The sequence below is a fragment of the Protopterus annectens genome, chromosome 4.part0, assembly GCF_019279795.1.
Source record: "Protopterus annectens isolate FY-2018-M chromosome 4.part0, PAN1.0, whole genome shotgun sequence".
In the NCBI taxonomy this organism is placed as follows: Eukaryota; Metazoa; Chordata; order Ceratodontiformes; family Protopteridae; genus Protopterus; species Protopterus annectens.
This window is the reverse complement of record NC_056733.1, coordinates 1,982,846,139-1,982,866,197: the sequence shown is the minus strand read 5'-3', so window position 1 is coordinate 1,982,866,197 and position 20,059 is coordinate 1,982,846,139. Positions and strand designations below refer to the sequence as shown.

General features: G+C 41.6%; 1 protein-coding gene across 1 annotated transcript in view; it reads left to right on the top strand.

Annotated features, from left to right (window-relative positions):
• Positions 1-20,059, top strand: part of LOC122800085 (zinc-binding protein A33-like) — a 270,210-nt gene that overhangs the window by 157,979 nt on the left and 92,172 nt on the right. The window contains exon 5 of the mRNA XM_044069600.1: positions 10,036-10,055. Coding sequence (XP_043925535.1) covers positions 10,036-10,055 — 20 coding nt within the window. The remainder of the gene's footprint in view (positions 1-10,035; positions 10,056-20,059) is intronic.

The following is a 20,059-nucleotide window of genomic DNA, read 5'->3' as shown; positions in this document are numbered from 1 at the left end:
GTAGTTGTGGGTTCTGGACTGAACAATGATTTGTGCAGACCTTGGCATCATTCACATGAACCTGGTAGTACTTGTTATGGGTGAGAATCACAGTGGTGTGAATGGGCCTTTCTGGGCTCGTTACCTTGGTTTGGTGCTATAGAAGTTTGTAACAATATTATAGGTCATGCTCTATGTTTACTAGCAAAGCTTGTTTATATCCCAGGCACTTAAGAGTAAGGAAATGTGAATGTACTGAAGAGAGGAAGGAAGAGATCACTGACAGGAAGGGAGGGGAGTAGAAGAGGGTGGGGTGTTAGATTAGAGGTAGATGAGAGAGGGAGATTGTAGGTGTGGTGTCGGGATGGGGATGTCACTATATTTTATTTTATATCTGCCATATTATGTATGTTCATCATCTTTTTTCCTAGCCCAAAACTTATTAAACCATCAACATACATAAAACATATTAACATATTGTTTTGAAAATCATTAAATCCAGCATATCCATATGTTCATAGTGTAAAAAAAACAAAAATACATTCTTAATTGAATTTGTAAACAATAGCAGTCAAGTCCATATTTAACAAAAATGGAACAATTCAGACAATATCCCCTGTATTCCCAACATTTCACAGTATGTCTTTCAGTCTTTCCTCATCCAGTACCTTTCACTCCCTCACTATATCTCAAGGTGGTGAAGCAAGTATAAAAAGGACCTGAGTATCCATGCATCTAACTTTTACACATGCCTGTCCAAATATTGTAGCCAAGGCAGTTATCTATTTTATGTTTGCCTTTTCCTCTGTGCTAACATCCAGTGCTCATCTTTAAATAGTTCATCAATGAAGATTATTCCCTGATGTTTGGTATATTTTGAGACTTCCAGTGGCTTGTAATAACTTATTCAGATATTTAATTCCCAGACTTCTAAAACTATGGGAGGTCAATGATCAAAACATTAATGCTTCTAAAAAAACACTAAAGTTTTTTTTTTTCTTGTGGGAGGCAAGTCCTTTTCATCACCTGATATGGAAATAATTCCCTGCAACCTCAAACTATGTATTTATAAGTTCACACAATCTCTGAGAAGAGGGAAAAGTAATCTAAACATAGCAGTCAGTGTTTCTCTGTTTTCTAAGTCTAATTGCTATTTCAAAGTGGCAGTGACCTTCCAGTAGCAATGCTATGAGCATCACTCATCTGTCTGTCAACAAACAGTAGGATCCCCAAAAGCTCCCTTTCTACTCATCTGTACAAGGTATGAACTAGGATGAAGTAACAGCCATAGAGATTGAAACAAAGTTAAGAAAAGCCTCTAATTGGAAAACCCCAGGCCCAGATGCAGTACCTAACTTCTGGTTAAAAGTATTAACATATTTGGATGAAGATTTAGCCATGAGTAAGAACTATTTATATACACATCCCAAACAGACACCAACCTGACTAACAACAGGAAAAACAATGCTCCTACTTAAGAGTGAATCTGCAAGCTACCCTAAAAATTATAGACCAATAACTTTCCTTCTGATGACATATAAACTGTATACTGAAATTGATGGTGACAGAGTTTATAGTCACTTAGAAGAAAACTCAATTATGGCAATAGAACAAAAGGGCAATAAAAGAAAGTCATATGGAACAAAGGATCATTTGTTGTTAAATAAAGTCATAGTGGAGAACTGTAAAAAGGGCAAGAATCTAAGTATGGCATGGATTAACTACAAAAAAAGCATTTGATAGTATCCCACATTCATGGATAAAAGAGTGCTTATAAATGTACAAGATACACCCCTACACTGATCGACTACATTACAGTGACCATGAAACAGTGGCAGACCACTTTGCAATTAAGCCACGATAAAGGACAGATTATTATCCCAGGGATAAAAATTCAAAGGGGGATATTCCAGGGTGACTCTCTGTCACCACTGTTATTCTGTCTTGCCCTTAACCCATTAAGCTGTCTACTTAACAGCTTAGGCCATGGCTATAATGTGGCTCCTAGAAAACAACAGTGTAAAGACCTCTCATCTTCTCTTTGTCGATGATCTAAAACTGTATAGCTCATCTGATAAGGAACTGAACGCGCAACTGCAAGTTGTCAAAATATTTTCAGATGATATAAGAATGTCATTTGGGCTTGATAAATGTGCAAAAACAACCTTCATAGCAGGAAAACTGCAGCATCAAGAAAACATCAGTTTGGGACAAGAACTTGAGCAAGAGGGAGTGTATAAATGTTTGGGAATTGATGAAGGCTCAACAATAAAAAATGAACAAAACCAAATAAAACTTAGTAAGGAATATTTAATAATTAATCCTGAAACAGCGTTGCCATCTAGGAACAAAATTCAGGCTATAAACCAATTTGCTCTTCCTGTCCTAACTTACAGTTTTGGAGTGAGTGATTGATTGGCCCCAAAACCTGTTGGATAGATTTGACAGGAAAACAAGAAGGATGCTTCATGCTCACAAAATGATTTATAAAAATCAGTGCATACCAAGATTATATATTCCCCATTCTGAAGGAGGTATGGGCCTCCTTGAAATTGATTACATGTATAGATCTGCAGTTGTGGGATGGCACACCTATCTGCTGACCTCACAAGACCCAAATGTAGTGAAAGTTTTGAAACGTTGTGAATAAATCTAAGATGACTTCCCTGCTTAGTCTAGCAGAAGCATATGGACGTCAAGCAGGAATGGAAATCAAACCATAAGTAGATTAAAAAAAAAGGCAGCAACTGAATGTGCCAAAAAATCAAAAGAAAGAATATAAGGTGAAGGATCAAATGAGAAGGCAAGAAATCTGGAAAATGAATAAATATAGTTGCAAGTATAGAAAACTTCTGGAAGAACCTCATGTCAGTCTGGATCGAACGCAGGACTGGTTAAGGAGAGATGAATTCAAACCAAGAGATGAAAGGTTAATATTGGTGAAGCAAGATAGTGGGCTACATACACATTGGTTTACAAAGTCCATTGAACATGTGGGAGAAACAGACAAATGTAGGTTTTGTAAAACAGAATTGGAAATAGTCGCACACCTCTTTGCTGGTTGTGACATACTAATGGCAGAAGGATTGTATACTGAAAGGCATAATAATGTGGCAAGACTGTTGCACTGGGGACTGTGCAAACATTATGGTATTGAATTGGCTGAAATGCACTGGAAACATGAGCTGCAAAGTATCATAGAAAATGATGAAGTCTACATTACATGGGATCGCCCATTAACAACAGTTCAAAAGATAGTTGCTAGAAAACCGGAAATAGTGGTCCATGAAAAGAAGACAAAAGTAGCCTTGATCATTGAAATTGCCACACCCAGTTACTACAGTGTCTTGTGTACAGAGAGGCACAAAGTCATAAAATATCAAGATTTGCAGGCATAAACAAGAGCAATGTGAAAGAAAGATACCCAGACCGTTCCAATAGTAGTAGTAGGAGCAACTGGTCTTATAAAAAATAATCTACAAGTGTATTTAGATATGTTACAAATATATGTAACTCCGTATGAGTTGCAGAAGGAGTCATTACTGGAAACATTGTGGGTGCTGCGTAGAGCACTTCTGGCTGACATGAAAGATTGAAACAATACTAATTTCATGAACTTTTATCATTATCATACTTTGTTAGAAACCCAAAGGATTTGGAGAAATTAAAAAAGAGAAAAGCCATATAGGTGTGATCGAGGCCCCTGGGGGGTTGGGCTGTGTGGTTCAAGTACAAGTACAAATATTGCAAAAGTGGCAATAATGTGGCAGTTCTGTAAAGAACATAAGCCGCTACAGAGGGGAGAGGGGAACTTGTTCAGACTGCATCTTTGCCAAAAGAGTCATGGCAGAAAATCACAAATGTTGTGTACTAATATGATGTAAAAAAATATATATGGTGGTCGTAGTGTACTGTTCCAGAGCCAGTGACATAATCCCCCTCCCCACAATTACTAGTCAACAAATAATGTCTAAATGTAAAACAATGCTCTGAAGGTGGAAGGATGCCAGTAGAGCTAATTACCAGGAATGGAACTCAAACTGTACCCGCAGAATTCCAAACTTTATGGGCCTGTCCATACTATGGTGATTCTTGCACTACCCTCCGACAAATGGTGCTGCACACAGAGCAGTGCAGACACTAAGAAACTTCTTATCAAATGGCTCCACATATTCCCTTAATGTCTTCCACAGTAACTGCACACTCTGCAACTGATGTGAGTCTAACGCAACTAATTTTGGGCAGGCAGATTTAACAAATAGTATTGTTTGCTCCTATCCTTATATACAAACTAAAGCCAAAGACTATTCCATATAAAAGAGTCAAGAAAAATAATGAAAAGGCCAACCTTTCATAAAAGTACTTCTGTGCCTGAAGGTATTATGACTGTCCTCTACATAATCTGGAACCAGGCCAAGTAATTTACCTCAAGCTGGGGGAAGAAACAATATGGAAGATGACGGGTATGGTAATAGAATTGTCATCTGAGCTGCAGTCAAGTGCAATCCAAGCAGAGGATGCGGTTCTGCGGTTCTGGCAAGGAGAAACAGGAGACATACCCAGGCAATACCCAAGATATCCAAACCAGAAGGAAGACTGCCAAAACCAAGAAGACAGATGTCTTTGTTGTGGAGACTAAAGTTCCTACAAAGGGGACAGTTGCTGAAAGTAAAACAGCAATTGCCATCATATGAAAAGTTGAATGAAAGGAGAGATTCCAAATCACATATAATGGATATGACTCTGTCATTGTCTATGTTGGTGTGAATGACCCAAGACACGTACCTCCCTGGACTACATGAAAAGAGACATGGAGGAGCTGTCTGATCTTGTAGCCTAGGCAGGTATGACCCTAGCCCTGAGTAGCATCCTGCCATCACCCAAAATGATGCCACAGTATAAGGAGAAAATGATTGACTTCAACAATTGGCTAAGCTTAGCTTCTGGTGTCATTCTAAGGGGATCCAGTATCTGTCTGCCTGGGATGACATGATCGACAAACCACGATGCTTTGCCAGAGATGGCCTGCACCTGTCACCCTTGGGATTCCGGATACTGGCTAAGGCTTTTACCACCCATATAGTGCCTTTTTTAGGTAAGGTTCAAATGACAAATTCACCACTGTAACAGGTACAAGTAAGCAAAATCTGAGGGCAATGCTACACAATGCTAGAAGTCTAAACCTCAAAATGCACTCACTCAAGGCACTCCATAAAATGGAGAACATTGACATCTGTGCAGTGACAGAAACCTGGTCCAAGGCTCCAGAGAGCACCCCTACATTACCAGGCTATAATTCATACCACACCTTTCGGCCATCTAACCAGGACCGAAACACTAAAGGCGGAGGCATGTCCATATTCATTAAGGATTTCCACACCTCCAGGCTAGTTGCTCAGCATAATGCATCTGAGATTATCCATGTGCAACTAACTCTGGGCAAGACCGTAATCCAAATTGTAGCTTGCTACAGATCCCCCACCATAGCCCAGGATTCCCACTCCTCATTTCTTGATACACTGGAAAATATTAGGGTACAACCTAACACCTTAATAACTGACAATTTCAACTACCCCACCATTAACTGGGAAAACTACTCCTGTACCAACTCTTGTTCTCAACATTTTCTGGAATTCATAAATTCCAGTGCCTTGGAGCAACTTATCCACACCCCCACCAGGGGCAGCAATATCCTAGACCTGGTCATTACCAACATGGGCAACCGGTGTTCCACACCAGAGGTCAATTCCTTATTGGTCAGATCCGACCACAAGTTAATCATCCTAGATAGCCACACCCCGCCCCCATTAGGGAAACCACCATAAAAAAATTCTCCAAAGCCAACTTCCTGCTTCTTAAGTAAGACGTGGCAAACTTCATGACACCCATGCTGACGGACAATAGAGACAATAGAGATACGACTGCTGAATCCTACATAAATGCACTTTACAAGCACTTACATGAGTGCATGGATCATGCAATCCATAACGGAACCAAGAAGCTATCCTCCAAAAAAAGGAAGCCAATCTGGTGATACCCTGCCATAAAGAAACTCTATAACAGAAGAAAGAAACTGTTGCAAAAGAAAGCAAAATCCCATGATTGGAGGAACTCCCTGGTCAACCTCAGTAGGAAGCTGAGATCCCTCATAAAATCCTCCAACGCTAGTTATGAAAATAAAATTGCCACTGATTCTAAAGACAACCACAAAGCATTCTATAGCTATGTCAAGAATCTCAATGGTAACACTTAGATCTGCTCTGAGTTACAGCACAATGGCACTAAATATACAGAACCAACTGATATTGCCAACATCCTGGTAGATAGGTTCAGTGCTAACTTTACCCACCTCTCATCCCCTAAAGGGCCCATCTCTATACCAGAAGAATGCAAAGTTCCTTTAATCACGGCTGCAAAGGTAAAAAACACATTCTCCAAAGCCAAGAACACAGCATCCATGGAACCTGACAACATCCCAGGCTGCGTTCCACACGAACTACAGAACATACTGGCACCCCACCTAAGTTCCATGTTAAATCATAGCCTTACCTCAGGCTTTGTATCCACTGAATGGTGCACAGCGATAGTTATCCCACACCACAAAGGGGAGATCCACCACGGACCCCGGGAACTACCGCCCCATTAGCCTGATGAGCCTGGTCTGCACGGCTATGGAACGTATCATCATGGAACTTATAAACAATGACATTGGTAATCTCCAAACTCTGGACCCCACCCAGTTCGAGTTTATAAAAGGCAGATCATGTCTCCTAAACCTGATCGACTTCTTTGAAGCAGTCACCAAAGCTGTAGATGAGGGTAAGGTGGTTCACACAGCCAATCTAGATCTCACCAAGGCTTTTGACACCATCCCCCACTCTGGAATCATAGATAAACTCACTAAATTAGGTATAAATCCCTATGTCATAAGATGGGTTGCCAACTGGCTCACTGACAGAACCCACACTGTGAACGTAGCAGACTCCAAATCCAACTTCAGACCAGTGACAAGTGGAGTACCACAGGGTTCAGTCCTGGATCCTCTTCTGTTTGGTATCTACTTCTCTGAAGTACAGGCTAACACAGATGGTCTTTGGCTAATGAAGTTTGCAGATGACTGCAAACTAGGAGCCATAATCAAAACCCCTAATGATGTGGACATCCTATAAAAAGGCCCCACTGAGACAGATGCCTGGTGTCAAAGCCATGGCCTCAAGCTCAATGCCAAAAAGTGCATTGTCATCCCTTTTGGTAAAAACTCTGTACCCATGAACGACCACATAGGCGGTAGTCTACTTAACACCAAGTGTGATGAGACCTTGGGACACAGGTGGCCAGTAGTCTCTCCTTTGAAAATCACATCGCCACAGTAGTCAAGAAATCCTTCTACATGGAACACCTCATCACAAAAGGTTTCTCATCCAAGAAAAAAGAGGTAATTGTTCCCCTCTACTCATCACTCATTAGACCCATTATAGAGTACAATGCCCCTTTTGGTATATACCTCACAAGACATCTACAACAACTGGAATAACCACAGAAATACCTCACAAAGAGGATTATTGGCCTCAAACAGACTACGCAGACCATCTCAAAAAACTCCAGCTTTACTCCATCACATATCACCTAGTCAGAGGTGATCTCTGCCTAACATACAAAGCTATTTCAAACCCAGAGCTGATGGACATGCTCCACTTAAAGAAATCCCAATCCCTCCAAGCTACATGCTCTAGGGACCTAAACCTTGTCACCACAATAAACAGAACATGCTGGAGGGATAGATTCCTGTCCTAGAGACTTCCCATACTCTGGACCAAACTACCTATCCATATCAAAAAAGCTCTCCTCTTCATTAGCACTCTTCAAAAAAATCTTGATGATTGGATGGGAGATAGGAAATTCACCCCGGGGATCACTTCTGTGGCTCGGCTCAACAGGGGCACAGGAAAATAATTTTCTTGGGTGGTGAAAGCCAGGGTACCTTTTGGCTAGGCTTATATAGGCCCTAGGGCCAATAGCCTAGTATCTACCTATGAGTCACAGGACTAGTTATGAAATACTCAAAGAAGATACTTTAACAAATGATTAGACTGGTAACATACCCAAAAGAAGTTATCCTGTTATTACCCAAACTGGACAGAAGTCACTGAACAGAGGCATGTCAAACAGGACAGACGTGTGGAGATGTTGATCGGTCTAATTTCCTTTCATGGATTCCAGCATGTCCAAACTACATCAATTAGATGTCAGAAAAGGCTTCCATTATATACACTGACCAAATGTACCAAAGGCATTTTTTCAAACGTGTATGTGCATTTTAAAGTTAAATATTATTTGTGTAGAAAATAGTTGTGCATGCTAACACTGTTTGGTGTATTGCAAAATGTTTATTGTCTATATTCTGAGAGAAATATGATTCTGTCTCAAGGAAGGGGAGATGTGGTGATACAAAATCCTCATCATAACCTGTGCACTCAGCAGTATACCAATTGCTTCTGTTTACACTGAACCAGATGCTTCTACCTCATAATGCATTGGAGCTTGAGAAACAACATGAAGGTGTTGTGTGGATGTTTGCATTGCTTTGCCATGCTTATGCTGAGACTAGGAAATAAGTGCAAAATGCTTTCACCCACATCTCCTGCTTTGTGTACGTATTTAAACATTTCTAGAAAACATCCTGTCATGACAGAAGTATCACTGTATTGTGCTAGCATGTTCTATTTGAGGTGTCACCCAGGTTGGAACTCACCAGGTACCCCTGAAATTTGACACTAGCCCTGAATCCAGACAGTGTAACAGAACAGTGGCAGAGGGCTGTTTAATGCTGGGGTGCATTTGATAGGGTGTCAACTACAAGAAAGTATGATGCTCTAATATACTAAACAGGGTGTCAAGCTCCATGAAGGTGTCATTTTGTGATGCACTGCTCAAGGTGTTGACTCCAAGAAGATGTAATGCTGCAATGTTATGCTGCAATGTGGTGCACAGGGTATCATCTCCAAGAGGGGGGGGGGGGGCTATTATAATGCCATAGCCAGCCTTAGGCATAGGCCAACTAGGTGGCCACCAATGGCGCTGCTCTAGCTTTTCCAGTATTTGTTTGGTATAGGTAGTGTGGTGGGGGGTGCCGTGGAGCCCTTTTGCCTAGGGCACCATTTGACCTAAGGCCACTCCTGATAATGCATTTCTAAAGGGCATCAAACAGAATCCATTTGAATGACCATGTTCAAGTATAGATATCTTACATAGCAGGAAATATTGCTTTCTAGGAGAGGGTGCACAAAAGAGCAACAAAGTACATTAGGATGTGAAGGAATTTGCATAGAAGAACAAGATAAACTGATTTTCACTTCAGAACAGAAATGGTAAAGGATGTGTAATATGAGCACATCAGAGTGTCTCTAGCAATATCTATGAATGGAAACTTTACTTCAAGGAATAGTGAGGAAGTTAAGACAAAGCACACAACTGAAAGGGAATACATTTAAATCTTATTGCATGGACACTGGAAGATGTTGCTAGGATTGGCGTTAGAATGTGTAAATGTGAGAACCTGTGAACATAAAGGGCAGATTGACTCTTTGTAAGGAAACTTGGAGAAGTTACCTAGGCTGTCTACAAAACTTGGAGAAATTAGATTAACTTTTCATTTGCTCATATCATCAAAGCTCCATAAATACCTTTTTGTCACACCTGTCTTTGAAATAAGTGCTAGGGTTTCATTTACTTGTGACAGCTAAATTTCAGTTCATTAAGAGAGTATGGCTTCAGCGAGGACAAGAAAATAAGCATCTCTGCATATCTTTATCACATCTACTTAATTAAATGATTATGTGTGTAATTAACACTTGTGCATTAATATCATCAAGCACGATGTAAGTCTCTGGCAGCCAGGTTCAGAGTTATTCATTACAGTATTTACTTCATGAATGTATGTATTCAAAATGAGAATACTTTGAACTATTTCAATGGTCAAGCTTTTTTGTTCTTTTTAAAAATTGTTTTATAAAGCCATGAATATTCAATGACTGACATTTTCTTTTTATATTGCAGATTCCCAGCTGTGATACAAGGTATATTTTATTTTTAATTCTTCTATACCGGTTCATTTGGTTATATCAGACTTTCAGCCAATATAACATCTCATTTTCCTTCTGGTCACTAGTATTTTGGTAGTGCATTTGAAAATATGGCATCTGTCAAGCATGAAGCTGTGTTCAAATTCAAGTCAAGTCAAAGGAAACTTTATTGTCATTCAGAACTACACAGCAGTGTAGCTGAACGAAATTACAGTGCTTCATTCTCAATGCAGGAAACAGCTGCACATATAGATAGAGAAAAATTAATAAAATATCACATTAGAAATTTAATAAGTAGCAATTTGTAAGTAAAGTAAAGTAGGACAGCAGTGACCCACACCCATGCCAGAACAGGAGACAAGACAAGGAACAATATGAAGGTAATATTGTCAAAGTAAAATTGAAATAATAGTAGCATATCTATGATTAGACTGAATTACTGCACAGTTTGTATATTGCACTTTACAGTCCTTCAATGTGTAGGTGAGCCTTAGTATTGCACTTAGTTATTACACATCCATAAAATAAGCCCCTTGATAGGCTAGTTATGTAATAGACGTCATGGTTCGTTTTTACAAAGAGTTCAACAGTCTGGTAGTCTTACAATGCAGGCTTCTGTGTCTCCTGCCAGAGGATAGGCAAGTATACAGGCCATTGGCAGGATGTGTTGGATCACTGGGAATCTTTTTGACCCTGTCTATGCACGGGCATTTGTGTAGATCTTCCAGAGGAGTAAGGGAGGTGCCAGTGATTCTTTCTGCTAACCTTACAACTCTCTTGCAAGCCTTCCAATCCTGATTATTACAGCTCCCATACCAGACTGCAATGCTGTTGGTCGGGACACTTTCAGTGGTGCCCCTATAAAAGATCTGAAATATGGAGTTTGGTAATTTTGCCTTCCTAAGTTTCCTTAGAAAGTGCAAGCGTTGCTGAGATTTTTTTGACTGTGCTGGATACATAGACTGACCAGGATAAGTTCTCCGTGAGACGAAGACCCAAGAACTTTGTACTCTTGACCCTTTCCACTGTCATCCCTTTCATCATTAGAGGTTTGTGTAGTACTTGAGATCTTCTGAAATCAACAGTCAACTCCTTTGTCTTGCTGACATTCAGTGATTGATTGTTGCTATCACACCAGACCAGTAGTTGATCAATCCTGTTCCTGTAGGCCTTCTCCTCTCTGTCTTTGACCAGGCCTATAACAGTGGTGTCATCCATGGATTTGATGATCCTATTCATCTCATGTGTGGCCATGCAGTCATGTTTTAGCAGAGTGAAAAGGAGAGGGCTTAAGACACACCCCTGTGGTACTTCTGTGTTCAGGATGATACTTCTGGAGCTGCTGTCTCCCACACAAACCTTTTGAGGCCTTTCAGTAAGGAAACTCAGAATCCAATTATATGAATGAGAGTCTATGCCCAGTTGAAGTAGCATTGATATCATATTCTGAAGGATGACAGTGTTGAAGGCAGAACTGAAATCGATGAATAGCAGTCTTGCATAGCAGTTTTTGCCTTCTAAGCCTTGTTAAAAAGCCCTTGCTGATGGAAAAGAAGGGCTACAGTAGACATTTCTATAGCATGTATTAAAATATTTTAAATATTAGAAATAGCACAGCTAATGTTTATATTCCCAATCATGGTTATTCATTGAAGGAGCTTATGCTTTGTAACAATGACCAGATTGTGTTCATCCTTTCCATCATTTCATAAATCTATGGATCTTCATCTTTAAAAATAGAAAAAAATGCAAAATTGCACACAAACATGAAATGTTAGAGTTGGCATTCTTCTCCACTGAGCTTTTGTGAGCCTTTTGTTTGTAGTCATTAGCCCTGTGCTCACCTATAACAGCAATGCCCACAGAATTCTTTATTGTGTGCGAGTAGTAGATAATAATCCTTAGTGCTGCACCGCTCCATGCAGAACTTTGTAGGGATATTGAAATTTCTTTCCCATCCCATACAAAGCCGTTAACACATTTACAGAATTTGAATTTGCAACTCTGGGCGTCATGCCAAAAGCAGATTGGTCAGCATTTGCATTGTAAGTTGCAAACATGTCCTGCCTGTCCTCTACAATTTCCTTATAGGTGGGCAGGCATCAGCATGTTGATTATGTGGAGCAAAATGTAATACCTGTCTTCAAAAAAGTACCACCTGACATGATTGACAGTCTTCTTATCCATACTTTTTTGTTTTTCTCCATAGTCCTTTTTCCAGTACCTGAATGCTAAATCCTGTTTGTTAAAGAAACAGTCATCCATTGCACAATGCCTACTGAGGTCAGTGACTGCTTCTTAGGGTTGCTGCCTGTTGGGTATTTTCCTACAAGTTAGAAATTCAGTGCCTAACTCAAAAAAAAATCCTCTTTAGCAAAGTGCTGTTAATACTAAGCAGTTCTGAAGATATTGTACTGCTTAAAGGAAAACCACACCCAAAACTGGAAAAAAGAAAACATGTTTTCACCGTCTTGACATTCTCTGCAGTAGTGATGTGCTTTAAATACCAATTACTTTTGTATCCCACAAATGGAGGCAGCATGTCAGTGTCATTTTGTTATATAGCCATGTTTTTTGCAGCCATGAAGTAATTTATGGCTCTAGTAAAATATCCTGATACTGCCAGCCTCAAAGTGAATTCACAGGGTTGTAAAATCATGCTGGAGCAACACATTTTATTGTCAGCATAGAACTAGCAGCTTCAGTGAATCATTGCAAAGCAATACAAAGCAAATCTATAGAACACTTAAAAATGGCAGACTATGAAGACTAACTTAAATACATGAAACACAATGCTCTCAGTTTAGGTGCTACCTTCTGGAATATTCTTCCAATCAATATTAATATTTTTAAACTGATAGCAACTTTATGCAGTTAGAATATTCTGACTAGGTGCAGGTTTCCCATGATTTCATGCTGTAACAAACAATACTCCATTCATTACATCTTTTGTAATAAAAGCAAGGCCAAAATACCAACTCTTTCCCTAGTTAAGCAATGTTTCATAGTATCATTTTGTTTATTAATTTATACAGCTTACTTGTACTTTTTTTTTCTAAATCTGCAATACACAACTGCAGCATTGTGTCTTACAGAACACAAACATATTTTTCTGGGCTAATTTGCTCAGTATGTTTCTTACACAACACAAGTGTATTTTCTGGCATAGCTTGCTTAGAAGCAATGTAGCTCTGTTTTTTATCCACTTAGCGACACTTTCCTACAGTGAGAACACTTACTGTTAAAAATGTCTCCACTAATATATAATTACTGGGCATTCTTACTGTTTGAGTGACCCAACCCCAACCTTACACATTACCTAAGAAAAATACATCTCAGACACACACACCGCATACATAAACATGTACAGAGGCATACACACACACACACACACACACACACACACACACACACACACACACACACACACACAAAATTACTCTATCCCTAACCTGCAAACTGTCACACAGACACATCTAACATCTATCCCCTGACTTATTATAATCCCAACCTATAAGCGCTTGCACACAAACACTCCTACCCTCGACACCAACCCACTCACCTCTGTTGGAAACATGACCTGTCACTAAAAAGAGCATTTAGAAAAATAACACTATAGTTCACTTTGTCAGCAAATTAACTACAGACAAAGCATTGTTTTCCTTTAAAGAACAGTGATTCTATGTTGCTTCATAATTCACTCCAGAATTCAGCAAGCTCTGCATGGTGTGCAGGAATAGTTCAAGAGCTGCTGGAGGCAATATGGCCGCCAAGAGATCCAGGAACAAGCTCTCAGGATGTGCACGAGCGCTCCTGCACAGACACAGCTCCTGTATGCCAATTACCCCATTTTCAGGTGAAAACCTTGAAATAAGGTGAATTAGCGATCCAGGAAGCTGGCAGCCATCCATGCAGGATTAGTGTAATCTGCAGAAATGTACTCTGTTAGTAACCGAGTACATTTCCGCAAACTACAAAACAGAGCCATGACAGCTCCAAAGTAATGTGTATATAATGTGGAAGGCTTGCCAATGGCCAAATATATGGCCATTGGCATGGAAAACAGTTTCAAAATAAAAAAATAACTTTTATTTTTTGGGGGGTGATTTTGGCCGTTTAAGCGTAGGGCAGCGGTGTGGAAACTGGATCGGCCCAAAAATAAAACTAAAACCTTTTTATGCAAAATCACAATTTTGCCATTATAGTCAATGGCAGGCAGAAGACAACAAGGCCAGTGAATAGTGGTTGCTAATGGGGGAAGGCTCAGTGTCAGACTTGTAACTAGGCATTAGCAGGCAATTCTATGCAAATGAGGGGAATGATACTAAATCACAGATTTCCCCTCATGGCTAGCCTGCACTCAACCATGTAGGTGCAGGAAAACTATGGTGCAAGCCTAAGAGTTAGCTGACATCATAGAGGGGTGTGTCAGGCATATACTGTAAGTTTATTGGAGTTCTGTGGCTCGGGTTTGTCCTTAGCTTAGCAGAGCTAAGGAAGGGGGTGTGTCTGAAGCTGCCTAGCAGTCTTTACATTGCCTAAACGGGTGTGCACACCGCACACCGGGTTTTAAACAAACAAACAAAAAATTAAACCAGGAAATAGCAGCTCCGTTCACATCTGAGCACTGGGTTTGCGCAGCGCGCCTCTGGGCTTAAACAGGAAGGCAATGGGAAGGGAAAACAGCAATAGGAAGGTAGTCAAAAGAACTAGCATAGCTGGCAGGTGAAATGTATCAGAATCAGCCAATTACACAGGCAGCAGCCCAGCCCAGCACACTACTATAAACTATGCAAACACCTTTCCCTCTGTTTTTTCCCACAAATTCTACACCACTGGTATACACAAACAGGAAAAGTTTACCAAACAAAAACAACAAAATGATAGGGGCTGCATTCGCTCTCATAAATCAACATGTGGAAGAGGCTAAGGGTGGTGAGGATGAGAATGCTGATGATCAACCCACAGTGAGGAGAAGGAGAAGAGTGTACAGACCCAGGGTAACCTACCAGGGACTACATTAGCTGGAGACAGTGGAGCGCTATACTGTGGACATGGACCTCCTATAGCAAATTGTTGAGCTGTGCCGGCCATGCCTCACACACAGAACCAACAGAGGGGAACCCATCCCAGTGGATACCAAGGTATGTGTAGGCTTAAGAATACTAGCCACATGTACCTTCCAAAGGCCAACTGGGGATATTATGGGGATCTCTCAGGCATCAGCATCCAGGGTACTCCACCAGTTCCTGGATGCCATGTTGGCACATGCCGGTGAGCACATATATTTCCTCAACACCCGTGAGGCGTTGACCAGCAATATGCGTCTTTTCTACCAAATAGCAGAATACCCTGAGGTAGTGCGTGCTTTAGACTGCATGCGCATACACATCAGGGCACCACCCAGCGGGCGGGGTAGGGTCTACATAAACTGCAAGGGCTTCAACTCCATCAAGTGCCAGGTCATGTGCGATGCCCAGGGCATTATAATGAATGTGTGTGCTGGCAGCCCTGGAAACTATCATGATTCCCACATCTGGCATATGATGCAGCTGTACCAGAGATCTACCAGTGGGGACATCCCATATGGCCACCTAGTGGGGGGATGCTGGTTATGCACTGGAGCCATGGCTGATGACACCCATCAGAAATGCACACGCACCCAAACAAGAACTCCATAATGAGGCACACGCACATACCAGAATCATAATAGAGCATGTGTTTGGGATGCTCAAGTCACAGTTCTGGTGCCTGGACATATCCGGTGGAGCCTTGTAGTACTCACCAGCTACATGTACCCAAATTGTCATTGTACGTGCCATGCTACACAGCATGATCCTGTGGAAACAGCTGCAGCAGGAACAGCATGGGGCAAAGCCACATAGCCCCCCACCATTGCCAAGGCCTGCACAGGCACAGAGTGACTCGGAGGAGGAACAACCTGAGCCTACCCCAGTAGACAGAAGGAGGCGTGCCCAGTATGCCCAGGCCTTGTCAAAGAGGCAATGCATAGCACATACACTGCCACAATACGAACCCAGGGAATGATACCTCAGTTCGACTCGCACATACAGTAAAAAGGATGCCAAACATGACACAACCTGTGCTTAACCATGTATAGGGAGTGTACTATGTGCATCCAACATAGTCAGCCTTCCAGCACCTTCCACAATACTGGCACAGCCACAAGGTAAGTCACACTCACTATCAATTGCTTAATGTAGTAGCATGTTCTGCTACCTGTATCAATGGTATGGATGTGAGCACGTTAGGGAATCAGGTGGCTGAATGGGATGCCAACAGATAGTAGACACCTATATCGGCAGCATGAAATCCTTAACAAATACTGGTGTCAACATAGTAGGCAGTACTAGACAAGGTGACAAAACCCACTGCAAGACATGTGGTGAGCCAAATGTGTGTCCATAGGACACACATATGCATGTCAGTGAGGCTCACATACCTAATAACAGTCTCAGCCAGCAGGACAGGTGTAGACAAACACAAAGAAAGGCTGTGCTAAGGCCTCTGATTGATGGCTATGGAGAACCCCCCCCCCAGACCTACACAGACAGACTACAACAGGTCAGGCAGTGAGATGTTAGTTCTAAAGGGTAAGAAATCTGAAACTGAAATGTAGGTCAGTATAACCTAAGAACTGTAGTACACTGATATGCCTGTGGTGTGGATGATAAGTCAGAATACAGAATGAAATGGAGTACCTGAAATACCAGTACAGTCATAGCAAATGTTTACATTTGTCAGGTGTGCCCCCCCCCCCCCCCAATCTTATGTAGAAATTTAGTAACATGTATGTGTAGGTATAACAACAGTGGAGCACAGATTATCTGAGCTGGCCAAAGTAGCAGGATAGATTGTAGCACATGTACAATATGTAGGGCTCTGTGTGTTAGCTTGTTCTGTGTTGTTTATTGTGTGAAAGTGGTCAGCATGTAGGCATGGAGGGTTGTGTCCCGGTGGCCACTGGCCAGTACTGTTGATGACAGGGCCAAGTTCTCACAACTGCAGTGCCAAACACAATGCATCCCAGCAAGACACAATCCAGCAGTAATCCATACTAATTGTTCAGATGTAATATATGTCACCATCTGAAAGATGGACATGTCATGAATGTGGGCCCAGACATACAAACAGTACACAGGTGGAAATACCCTAGACAGGGAGTGTATAAAATGTTACTGTCAAATGGACACACCTTTGGAATTGTACATACAGGTTAGCAGCACATTAGTTGGCTGTGTAGTATGGAATACTGATGTTGCCTGGCCAAACACTAGCAGACCACAAAAGGCACAGGTATGAAGTACTGAGAAACTGCTGATGTCCCCTGTACAAGCCAGAATAAGTGGTGTACCCCACGTATATCTGTGAGTCAGCTGCAAGTAGCTTCCATAGCACACATGCACCCATCTCACCCAACCATCAGCCACGGGTACCTCACAGGTCTTATCCCTGCTGTTGGGAATGAGTACAATATGACCCCCACCTCTGTATGGGAATAGCCACCGAATGCAGCATGCTGAAGAGGTGTCCCATACAGGTGTGTCCCTAGCTGTAAGAAGCACCCTGCCAGCATCCACACCAATGGATCAATAAGCACAGAAGCTATTGACATTAACACCTTGCACACCTACCCTGTCACCCCAGGGTAATATAGTGGCTTGCAGCCTGGAACTGTAGAAGTGATGCAATGAACTGGCCTGCTACAGATGGCCTGCATCCCTACCAAATGCCCCACAGTCCTCTGCCATAGATCTGTGTCTCACCCGTACTGCCAATGTATGTTATCTCATGGACTCCCAAATAACAACGTAGCACAGTCCACAGAACACAAATGCAAGGCCATTTCGACAAATCCCAGTAGCATGTCCACCATGTCCTACTGCATGAACTGTGGACCAACCCCTAAATACTACTGGAGTGTTTGCATAATGTTTGGAAGAGGATGTGAAGTCTGAAACTCAGATGTGTGCACATACTATCCCTGCCTGCAAACACAGGAATGGGTAGTTACAAACCTGCTCGTAAACAACAATGTGAAGGGGCAATGACCAGAAATATGAGCCCTGCCTCTGGGTAACCTGTGTGAATCTGTACAGCTGTGAGGTATGGCCACAGCAGGATATGGCCAAATTGTCATGTCGATGGATGTACAAGCATGGGATCCTCAGCCACCACAGTACCAAGGTGCTGAACCATTTAACACAGATCCATCAGCAAGTGTCTGCAGCTCCCCCTCCAGAATGGCATGATTGTGCAAGAATATGTAGGCTGCAGACCGCAATACTGGACACAGATTCATTCATCTTGTGTTCTGCAGGAAATTACTGCAAGCAAATATGTATACCCATCAGTAGTTGATGACATAAAACATCACAGTTTAAAACAGTACATATGTCTGAATATCTCTGCTAACACCAAAACCATGTAGCAGAAGCAGCACAGACACAATTAGTTACAGTATCCTACTATCCTTTGCACATTGTGACTCCATATTGTCAACAAATCTACAGATATCCTGCAGAAACAGGTTGCTATCTGTAGGTGTAGACCACAAAAGCCTGTACTGGAATACAACCTACCTGGAATGGATTCACAAATGTAATACAGAAGGTCATACTGGGCATGCTCCAACACTTAAAGAAATGAAGCCCATGTCTGTCAACAACAGTGGACTATACATATCTGTCAGTTGCAGATGTTTGTGCACACACTCCACACTGCACACCAATCATGCTTTCTACACACATATATCCAAGGACAACACACTATAATAGGCCAAACTTACACATACATAGATGTGTGGAAGGGAGTTACAGACAGTGACAAAGAGCTTCCCATCATAAGGCCTGTCCTACCCAGCACACATCCAGTTAGCCAATACCACATGATGTGCAAATATCAGACATTTGCTTCTGGTATACCTCAGCACTATAGTGTTTGTGGTGCTTGTGATAACTGTGTAACATGACTGTACAAGTCATTATTCATCTAGAAGTTGTGTACATCTTCCTGTTAAATGTAAACCTGTGTGTGACTGAGTGATGTGTCTGTGTGCTTCCAGATGAATGGTTTATGGCCCATTCACACACACTGCACTCCTCATTGCCCTACTTTGGCAAGCCTGCTGATGTCATTCACCTTGAAATATACCTTTGGGGAAAGACTAGCCCTATGGGCTCATTGGCACTTGTGATAAATGCAGTACACTGTAGTAGCAATACATAGCTAGGTAGGGGGTTGAATCTCAGCATTGTCAACTAAGTGTGTGTTTGTTTGTCCTCAGTATCCCATGTGGAGGTAGCTGTGATTGTTTAATAACAGGACTCATTGTGGGGTGGGTTTTGCAAATTTCTTATATGGATGACCTATTATATGTCACAATGTCACCCTTACTAGGACAACAGATGTCAAACAGCAGAGAGGCTGGTGTAGACAATCCATATTTCTACATGTGACATTATGGATTGAGGAACAATATAGGCAACCCTTGTATTACACAGAGAACACTCTCCACTCATGTTTTATACACAAACACACTTGGCTAAGCAACAACCACTATGTCAGTAGTTCCCTGCATATTGCCCACAGATAGTAACCATGGTGTGATTGCAGTGGACTACAGAGGACATGGCACCCTGTTCCATCCCTACAATAGGCAAATAATTGCTTACAGTGATCCTTTGCTATGTTCCCCACTGGCACCGGCAACAACTGTAGAGTCAGCAAATGTAACCCATAAAGGAAAATACATGCCTTATACATATGCCCTGTATGGACAGATGCCACTAACACCAGTGAATACCTTTATCATGGTGTCAATGCAGGTGCAGGATCAATCTCAGTTCCATAGTCAGTTCTCACCACATGAGGTCAAGAATGCCACATCAGATGATAACAGCCTGTCCACACAGCATGCCCCAGACACCACTGATACACTTCCACATGTCACAGAACATGCATGTGGGACATGTGCA